Source organism: Corapipo altera, unplaced genomic scaffold, assembly GCF_003945725.1.
Source record: "Corapipo altera isolate COAL_440 unplaced genomic scaffold, ASM394572v1 0, whole genome shotgun sequence".
In the NCBI taxonomy this organism is placed as follows: Eukaryota; Metazoa; Chordata; class Aves; order Passeriformes; family Pipridae; genus Corapipo; species Corapipo altera.
In genome coordinates this window covers 16,982,165-16,992,330 of record NW_020884872.1, presented here as the reverse complement: position 1 = coordinate 16,992,330, position 10,166 = coordinate 16,982,165, and the positions used below count along the sequence as shown (strand labels likewise).

Below are 10,166 nucleotides of genomic sequence, written 5' to 3'. Positions count from 1 at the left end.
TTTGTGTAGACCTAGATCCCAGACGGCTTAGGAAGCACTCGGAACACTCATTCAGAATCAAATCCTGAATTCCTTAGTGAGACAAAAGATATGTTAAATTGTTTGGTGCTTTATCCAACAATCCAATCAATTTTACGGGATTTGGCTCTAATTTTATTTTAAAGCAATCTATTTTTCCTATATAAATACAAAAAAAAAATCTCAGTTGCACATCAAAAAGCCATTTCCTACTCCCTGTGTTGTGTCAAGCATTCCATCCCTGTAGGTTGTTTCATTTACTCTATTCCCTTTTTTCACAGTGCAGTGTTGAGGAAAGGGAGAAAATGATTCAGTCGTCAAAATTACCGCCTCCAGTTCAGGATTATTGCTCATAATATTTTCTCTGGACAGGCTCACACCAGACTTCAGTGGCTCAGAAAATAATGCTGCCCTGCTTAAAGCATTGTTACTCAGGCCTCACACTGGTGTGAGGAATTTCAGTGCAAAGGAGATATTTTCATAGCACCGTAAGCTCGAAGGAAAACCATCTTTTCGTGAACTGTGCTTTTCCAAAATTCACTGAAGAGTTAGCACTAGTGTGGCTCTTATCCCCTTAGGGAGATTAACACACTACACCAGGAACAAATAAATAAATCATACATGGCTGTCAGACAGATGTGGGAAAAGGATTTTTTTTTTTTTTTTAACGAAACTATTGGATCAAGTGACCTTGTTTCAACCTGGATTTGGGCAGAAGCCAGTCCCGGTGGAACAAACGTAAGAAGGCTGTACTTGAGATGTCTTTGGAGTTTTGCTTATTTTCTTTTTGTTGGGCAGAGTTTTAAAATAACAGAGAAAAATCAAATCCATTCGAATAACTGATGTATTTATTTTCTTATATACACTTAAATATGGCACATCTGACAGTAGTTGTACAATAGACACAAAATGATAATCGAAGCTGGACAGTAGATCAAATAACTCAGTGCTGAACCTATTAGAAGCCAAATCTGTACACTGAATTTCTGAAGAAAGTTTTATCCAGGAGCTGCATTGGCTAAGGATTCAGAGGCTAACATTATCAAGTCTCAATTTCTGAAAGACTGGCTGGAGACCGTGTCTCTATTTCCAATATACCAGCTTCATCTTCCATAATGTAACATCAAACTGGCGCTTTCCAATCTTTCTTCCATGCAGCCAGCAATTCACTGGCTGTTACCTCTTAGAGAACAATTGCCAATGTCCCAGAGGATTCACTTGCAGTTAGTGATTACTCTAATAAATAAATGCAGACTAGATTAATTCTTCTGCTATTAACGTGGAAGATGTTCATGTTTACTATGGTTTGAAAGTCAGTGACAGCTACTTTGCAAAGCAGTGAATTCTTGAAGAATAGGGGAAGCTCAGTCAAGGAGTTTCTCTGCTTTGGGACCCATGAGAACCTCTCTTCTCCTTCGGACAACGACAATGCTTGGAACACACTGGCTTGGCGGTTGGGCATGTTCTGGGTTGGGATGGACATCTGTCTTCACAGCTGTTTGATAAAGGGGAAAGAAAGCAAAAAGAGAGAAGCATTGTAATATGATAATTCTTCACTGTCACATTCCTCAACTTTTTCATCATTGAACACTGCAATGCTCCCTAGGCACCATTTGTGAAAGTGTTGACATCCTACAACGCAGGAAGACAAGAATTTCCTGGCTGACAATTATTGTCTACAGCAACGTGTCTTGTAGTTGTCTATTTGTCCACAGTTATGACCTAAGTGATACTTTCATTTCTTGAGGTGATGCTTTCATTTCTTGAGAGCAGTCAAGTCCCAAGTGTCAGCACTGGACAGTGCTGCCATCAAACTCTGCAAAGTACCTTATCTCCACCTGATGCTTCAGCTTTGCTCCTCCAGGAATACTGGGCATAGATGTCTGGCATTAAAGTCCTGTGTCCAGATTATAGTAATTTCTAGAAGCCAAATTCATGTAAACAAATGATTACATTGCTCCCCTTCCACCCATCTGAAGCACATAAACGACCAAGTCTTTCATGCTCACTTTCAGCTCTGCTGATTGTTTTGGCTACTTTTGTACTCATCAACTATTTTGTTTGTCCTTATTTTCAAAGCTGAACCTGAAGATGCAAAGGTTGCTTCTTCCCCAGAGTCTTCTCCATGAATGAACCTATGAGGTCTCTGAGAGTTGACCCTATGGGTGACCACTCAGGGAGCTGCAGCTCTGCCAAGGTACCCGGGGACACTGGATGTGGACCTTCCTTACATAAACTTTGAGACTGAGATACTGCAGGCTTGTGGGTCTCTACATGGGACCAAGGCTTTCTGAGAAATGTTAAAAATAAACTAATGCATGGAAACAGGTATTTTAAGAGCGTATTTTTTATCTGAGTCTTGGCATGGAAACCTCAAAACTAATTATACAAAAAAATTAGGGAAATGCATGAAGTATAGTAGCCCCAGAAAAATTTTACTGCTTCTCAGTGGAGTCAGAGCTGATTGAGTGGATTTGTACGTGTACGAAATTGCTTTAGGTCTAGCAAATCACTTGGTCTGAGGAATAAGGAATGTCCTGTGTGCTCTGTGTGCCAGCTTAGGGAGCCTGTGTCCCTAAACATCCATGAGATTGCATTCAGCTGTCACAGAGAGTTTTGCATTTGTAGCTGCCTACCTACAAATGCAAGATTAAGTATCTCACTGCAAAAACTAATTTCAGGTGTGTAGTTTTAATCATCATTCCTTTAAGATTAGGGGAAAGAAAAGTAATAAGTATTGATAGTTAAATATCAGCCTTGTCCAGATTTCTTTAAAACACAATTAAATAAATCTTAGATTCCTGAGGTAAGTATTATAAATATAATCTCCATTATTATTATCTCCCTAACTTCAGCAAGGTATTTTATCCCAGCTGGACCTCCTTACCAATTCAGCACTTGTACTTCTAACATCTAGGCAAGCTAACTCAGATCTTGCAGTGTAGACACTGAATGACAAGGATCACTTACCTGCAGGTTTCAGCATGAAATATCTTGTGTTTTAGAGCACAGCTCTCCTGGCTCTCCCTACACAAATAGCAGCTGCAGTTCTCTTTACTTTGAAAGAAATCTGTGGGACACTTATGTCTACAGATGCATTCACAATTTTCTTCATCAAATTCCATATGTTGTCCACACATAGCCAGCTCAGCAAGAGAAGGGAGTCCTGCAATAGCACATACATCTTTTAGCAGTAAGCTTTACATGACTAAATCCTGAGTTTGAAGAGACTAACTCTCTCTGTTCTCTAATCACTGGGACTCACACATGTACTCTCTGATAGATTCTAGACTTCAGAATTTCTGTTATAACGTACAGTGCAGAAAAGGACTTGAGAGAATTGGGATGATTATTTTACTGCTCTATACTGCTCTAATACTGCTATTTCTTATGAGTTGAACCCAACACAAAAATTTTTGAGGATGTACATTACAAGAGCCTAGTGTCATGTTTTGGAATGCATAAATCTTTACTGACAGCAAGTTTTAAAAAGAAAATCTCTAAAAGGATTTAGTCTATACCCATGACAAAAAGACACATCCATGCAAACTGCCAGACCCCCTACAGACACACCACTACACATACACTGCAGAAATTTTTAAGGAGTAATGCTATGTCTGGTAAGATGTAAGCTGGCCTAGCCCTTCAGCAAGGAGCACGTGCACACTTGTCAGATAAAAATAAAAGGAAATATTTTGTTTCAGAAACAAAACCCCAGCCAAGGGAACACACTGTCGAATACCTCATCTATCTTCCCTCAAAATACACATCTGGAGTACAATATGAAGCTAATCCTAGCAAAAAGGAAACACATTTTGTGAAAGCTTTATTAAAATGCAAGCAGCACATCCCCGGTTAAAGGTCATGGCATATAACATGTCACTGGGAAGGTAATTTCCTGTAGTTTTACAATTAGCTTTTGGATGTAACCTGTGGAATGTAACCTGCATCTGTGACCTCTGCCACCTGATCTCAGTGGCACACTACTTGAAAGAAACCTTCATTATTGTTTACTTAATGCTGGAAAACCAATATCCAGACAGAATAAAACCCAAGGCCTACTGGAAGGCAGGAAAGAATCTGCCTAAAATTCTTGGAAGACAAACTCTTTCCTTGGGGTGATAAAGCTCAGCCTGTTTGAAGTGGTGCAGAATATTTCGATCTCACTTTGTTTCAACCTCAAAGACAGATTTTAAGTTATTTTGTCCCAGACACTTGCCAAACACAATGTACTTCAGAGAATCATATTTTTTTCTGAGGAAGTATTGAGTCTAGTTCAACGAAAGCTATAATGCGATGAGCCACAAATTTTAATGCTCCAAGCTGACCTTACAAAAGGCTAAGTTAAGAGAACTCTTGCTATTCACAGTCATTTGGACTTAATCTGAAATACAGAGTACTAATCCTTTCTTGAGTGAAAAGTCTGACTTGATTTTAACTGCCTAACCTGATGGTCAGAGAATCTGGTCCAGAGTAAGAAAAAATCCAATAGAAACCACTATGCAACTGATTTCTTGCTTATTAACATTAGGATTTCTTAATCAGCAGATCAGTTTATGAGGTTATTTAGTTTTATTTTAGTTTGCAAGTCTAGAAATTGCTCGCCAACTTGCCTTATTCTTATCCAAAGCCTTGGATTCTTTTGCTTGATGCGTGTAGGTGAAACCACAAAGGCACAGTTTCCTTCTGTGTTTGTCTGCTCTAGTGCTATGACCATGTTATTTTGACCAGTACAATTTCCTGAGAAAAACAGTTTCTAAAATCCTTAAACAGGACTTGGAGAAAATTTAGCTTCTCTTAATATTTATTGCTAGTCAGTATCTTTAGATTTACGCAGTTACCACCCAGAATGTTTCCTGCAAATTTCTTTGACAGATTAAAAATTTACAGGAGAAGCAGAGGAGGAAGGGCAGCAGTTTCCCTTCTACAAATTTTACCCTGTTCTATTTCCTTCCCCAGACCTGGAGGTGTATACACACGTACTCTTGAGTACATAGGACATATCGGTTTCAAAGCCTCCTAAATAACTTAATATTATCATAAAAATACTCAAATACTTTGAAAGTTCATATAATTTTTGGCACTGACTATAGCTAACAGGCACAGCTGATTTTACCTATCTTATTCCTTATTAAGTCCCTTCTTAAGAATTTCCCACAATATTCAGCACCTGCTCCATGCAATATATTCCAGGGCATTTTGTTTTCTACAGTTAAAAAGTTTTCACTAATACCCATCTTACAATTTAAGGCCAATAAATAAAAATGTAAAATAAAAATGTATTCAGGGTGCCTACTTCACAAACTCTTTTAAATACTTTCCTATGTCTTAGTCAAGTTGCTAATATAGAGAGAGCAAAACATCCAAGCAGAAAGCATGAGATGGGGGTAAACACATGAGTGTTTATTTTCAGATGAGTTTCCACACTGTAATCCAAGTATATTTGGGGATGTGGAATAAAAACTGTGTCTCTATGGAAAACAGTGAGAAAAAAACTAAAATGAGACACAAGCAGCTTGGAGATAGTATGCAAAAGTGTATGTTTGTCATTTTGTCTTTACCTTCACGTCTGTTGGAGTGCTGTGTGTCTATAACACATTCACATTTGTCACTATCCCAGATCCATCCATTATGGCAAAATTTGTTGGTAAAGGGGCATCTAGGAGAAAAACAAAATTGGGTTAAAAATTAAAACAAAACCAAAAATGATTAGGTGCATCGGTGTAGTCATTTGGCAAAAAGAACCTGCTACTTTGCTGGGTCTGCCACTTGTACTACATGAAGGCTTGGCATCTGTGTGCTTTGCTGCTGCAAAGAGAAAAACTTGGGGACTGGGTGGTTCTGCTGATAGGGTTGAGCTGTCTGGCTTCCAGCAACTACAAGAAGCAAGTAAAGCACATATTTCAAATTACAACCTTAAGAAATGGCTACAACTATGCAGCTCCACTTTTCCATAAAACAGCATTATCCCACCCAGGGTAGTCTTTGTCTTGTAGCATTTGTGCCATGTAACTGTATATTCAATTTTGCCATTCTGCCAGAAGGTGCAGCTCCATTTTGAATTTGACGATGCTTAATGGACTATTTCAACATCAGAGAAGGCCAGTTTGACTTTGAGGCCATTTTTTCTGGGACAGCAACTCACAAAGTGAAGGAAAGCTGAGGTATTTCTGTATTTGTCTAGGAAGAGAATTTAGAGTGGCCAACAGGAGGGAGGGCTGGAGTGGCTTTGCTGAAATGGCACCTCTGCCCAGCCCAGATGTCCAACTGAAGGGCAATTATGGGACAAGCCTATGCACAGGGCTTGACAGAGACATCCGAGCTGTCTTCCAATGAGTCATTCAGGCTATTTGTATTTCTAGAGTCTTTGTTAAATTGATGTAGCCTATTCTCACCAGGAGCACAAGTATGAAGTTATTTTGGAGTTAGATGTGAGCTCACTTTTCTCCAGCCCATGAGCCTGACAGATGCAAACCAGGACTGGACCAAAAAGTGAAAAGCCATGATTCATGTTGATTCTGACCTGGCATGCCATAAGGTATGGCAGAGGGCTTTAGCTTGAGCACATAATTCAGTGTGCCCTGGCTAAATAATGCATGAATAGAGTTGCTGTGTCAAGTTGAAAAAGTCCGCACACATACCCAAATAGCTCCAGTGGAGCGTAGTGCTAATATGTGCACTTTGAGTCCCTGCTCAAGCACCTAAATGTCTTAGTGACTCCAGATGCTGCTGAACTAGCCTGCAGTTTTTTGGATTCTGGTGTCCATTCACTTATAATTCACCAGATTTAGTAAAACTTTCTAACCCCAAGTGATAATCAAGTTATTCGGAAAAACCATTGGGATAAAAGAGAATGGACCATTATAACAAAATAATTTGAATACGTGTAGAAGTTTGCAAATGAGGGAACTTACCCATCTTCTTCTGGGTACTGGACAGATCTTCGTATGATGGTATACTGGTGGTGCTGGGTATTTGATGTACATTTACAGCCTGTGTGATTGGCAATTTTGATGGGCACAGGCTCAGGAACACTTGTCAAGGGAACCGAGATCTCAAAGAGCTAGGTGGGTGAAATAATATTTATTTTTCAGTTTCCATTATGCAGTTAATATTTTGAGTTTTAAATAAAAATGTCTTATTTTTTGACATCATTTTTGCCACCCTTGCTCTTTTCTAGAGATAGTTACCATAAGTATAAATGAGAGTTTTGAAGAGTAACCAATGCCCACCAAAGTAGGAACTTGCCAAAACGGTGGTCCTAGTACTGTATTAACAGCTATTAAACACCGAAGACCACTCAAAATTGTTTGCAAACAAACTCAGAAACCTCTTCTGGATGCTAGGGACAAATGGAAAAGAGGTAGGTGTTGGGAACTTTGTTATATCATCAATTGAATCTCAACCACTTATGAAGACAGCTATTTAACTGTCCTTAGGTATAATCACAGTATGCATCTTTAGGGGCCTAACTGAAGCTCCACAGACTACTGAGAGAGTAAAAAAAACACATGTAAAGAGAGAAAAGTTCATTCTGCTTCAGCTGGATTTCTGCAGGGAATCATCCCAGAAACATCCCTCTGTTGACTATAGCAGGAGCTTAAGAAACAAAGCAGCCTGTCTTCAGTGCATCCAAACTGTTAAGGGTAATGTTTGAGTAGCCCTGTGGAGGCTCTGATTCCTTGGGCAGCTATGTGTAGGAGCTGTTGAAGTGATCCACACCCCCTCTGCCTCCCAGACCAGCTTCCTTCCCATGGAAACTAAAACACTGGGTACATCTTGGTGGGCCAGCATGTTTTGGCTTAATGCTGCATCCACGTACAGGGATTGAGTATTCCTATGCTGGAGTGCTTAGACATTTAAACTTAGGATTTTTAGTATCTAACTTCAGGTGGCATTAATATCCTTCAGTGGATATTATACACCAAGGAAAGAAAAAATGCTCTTACTACAATGGGAATATGGGAATAAATACATTAGGTGAGTAAATCTGGACTGATGGTGGTGTATCCAAAAGTGGAACTTAGTTGGGGGCTTTTGAAGGAATGCTTATTTTGAAGGATGCTAAAGGAATGTTACACTCTGCAAAACTGCAGTTTTTCAACAAACTTATGAACTGCTGCTCAAAAAACACATAAATAAATAAATACTTTTTAGCCTGACCTAGCTCTCTGAGCTGATCGGATGTCTTTTGTGTGTGGCCAACAGCTCATAAGAGCTTTCTCCTTCTGGTGTGGAATGAAAGCAATTAATGAGCATTGACGCAAGAAGGACAGGCCCTGATTTATTTTACTCCAGCTATATTCCAGCACAACCAGACACAGTGGAATTACATTCCAACAGACACGAAATAAATACAGAAGTGAATTGGATCTGTTCCCCATGAAGGCTTCAATTTTCTTTTTAAAACAACTGCCCTTGATCTTTGTTCTGATTTAAAGAAAAGCCTTTTTTTCGTAAGTAGAACTTCATTTATTATGCCAAGTCAAGTAGGAATGCACAAGATGAAGTTTCCTGTGCTTCTTCTGTGGGTATAAATCATAGAATCATAGAAAGGCTTGGGTTGGAAGAGACCTTAGAGATCATGTAGTTCCTCCCACCCCCGCCCCGGCCTCCATGAGCAGGGATGCCACCCACTAGATCAGACTGCTGATCAACACAGATGGTTTCATCCATAGAGGAGACTGAGAGCACTAAACTTGGAGCTCTGCTCAGCCACCCACGGGAGCAAGATATCTCTATACATAGCCTCTAGTGGAAATCTACAGAAAGAAGCTTTCTGGCTACTCTGTGCTCACTTTTTTGGCATTGGCCATTAAAACTGGGTTATTGCATGTTGTAACTAATTAGTAATTGATGATTTGTTTAAGCCTTTCTTTTCCTAAGTGACTTGTTATTTGGGACATTCAGATCCTGAGGCATTCTAATTAAGAGCATCTGGTCTCTCTTGATGAAAACGTGTCCTTTTCTGGATCACAAAATTGCACATCCAAAATTATTAGCCAGCCTTCTTGGCACAGTAATGTTGAAATGCAGTGGCCCCACACAACAAAATTTCTTGGGGTCTCTCTTAAACCTTTGATACAGAGGATTCCTACGAGCCAATACTTTCAAGGTCTCCCCAGTCCAAGTAACAATACATGCAAGAAGGATTAAACTTCTTAACATCACATGAGCCTGCGGTCACTTTCTCAAGGCCTGATTTTCCATTTCTACACATATATAATTCATGTCTAATAATGCAACATGAATGTAAAATGCTATTACACATGCTACATTCACTCTGCATGGATAAAAAATTAATTCTTCTGTTTGTTATGATAGTGCAGACAGATCTTTCATAACAGGATCTCAGAAACCAAACATCCTTCTTCCCCTCCCTTTTTGGAGAGCCAGGGTAAAAAGAAAACAGATGAATAGTCTAATTTACCGTTTTCGACACGTAAGTTGTACTTGTATTCATGCAGCTCAGACTCTCCTCATTGCAGCAGCCTCCACATCTGAACACATTCACACAGGGGGGCTTGAAAAATTTGTTGGTTGTTGTACCCAGCTCTTTGGCAACTTCCACACAGGTTTCCCTTGGTACACATTGAGTCTTTTGCCATTCTTCATCTATGACTGGAGAAAACACCATTTTTATGAGTAATTATGTCAAAGTTAAACCTCTTGATTAGTGAAGCAGAAGCATTATTTAAATAAAAATGAAGTGCTGGCGGGCCTTTTGCACTTACTTGGATCAGTTTGCACTTACTTGGATCGATCTAAGGATCAGAGAGAGTCTGAGTTCAAAATTATCCCAGTAACTTACAGCAGCTTACTGGCAGAGAGGTTGTTGCATTTATCCACCTTTAGATTTCAATGCAGATGAACAAAATCTCTATTAATTCTGGCTGGTTAGGTACAGCTGCATCGATTTCCCCTAGCTGAGAGTCCCCCAGCTCCACATGGTCTGAAAAAAACTGCTCCCTACCCTGTTCCCCTTCGCTTCAGGGTCACCTTCCTTTTTGTCATTTTATCCTTACTCTGCATGTACCCCACCACAGACTCTCAGTAGAGCCGGGGCCCGAGTGCAAAAGCACCCTAATGATCAGCAGATTCTGGTCAGAGAGTATTAATACTCCTGCTGGATGTCAGCCAGTGAGCAG

The 10,166-nt window shown here is 39.7% G+C and overlaps 1 protein-coding gene across 1 annotated transcript in view; it reads right to left on the bottom strand.

The window, feature by feature from the left end:
* Window positions 1-844: 844 nt before the first annotated feature.
* VEGFD (vascular endothelial growth factor D) overlaps window positions 845-10,166 on the bottom strand; it is a 30,431-nt gene continuing 21,109 nt past the window's right edge. The window contains exons 3-7 of the mRNA XM_027645622.1: window positions 9,449-9,639; window positions 6,933-7,081; window positions 5,580-5,677; window positions 2,989-3,184; window positions 845-1,513 (exon numbers count right to left, since the gene is read on the bottom strand). Coding sequence (XP_027501423.1) covers window positions 1,387-1,513; window positions 2,989-3,184; window positions 5,580-5,677; window positions 6,933-7,081; window positions 9,449-9,639 — 761 coding nt within the window. The 3' untranslated portion in view covers window positions 845-1,386. The remainder of the gene's footprint in view (window positions 1,514-2,988; window positions 3,185-5,579; window positions 5,678-6,932; window positions 7,082-9,448; window positions 9,640-10,166) is intronic.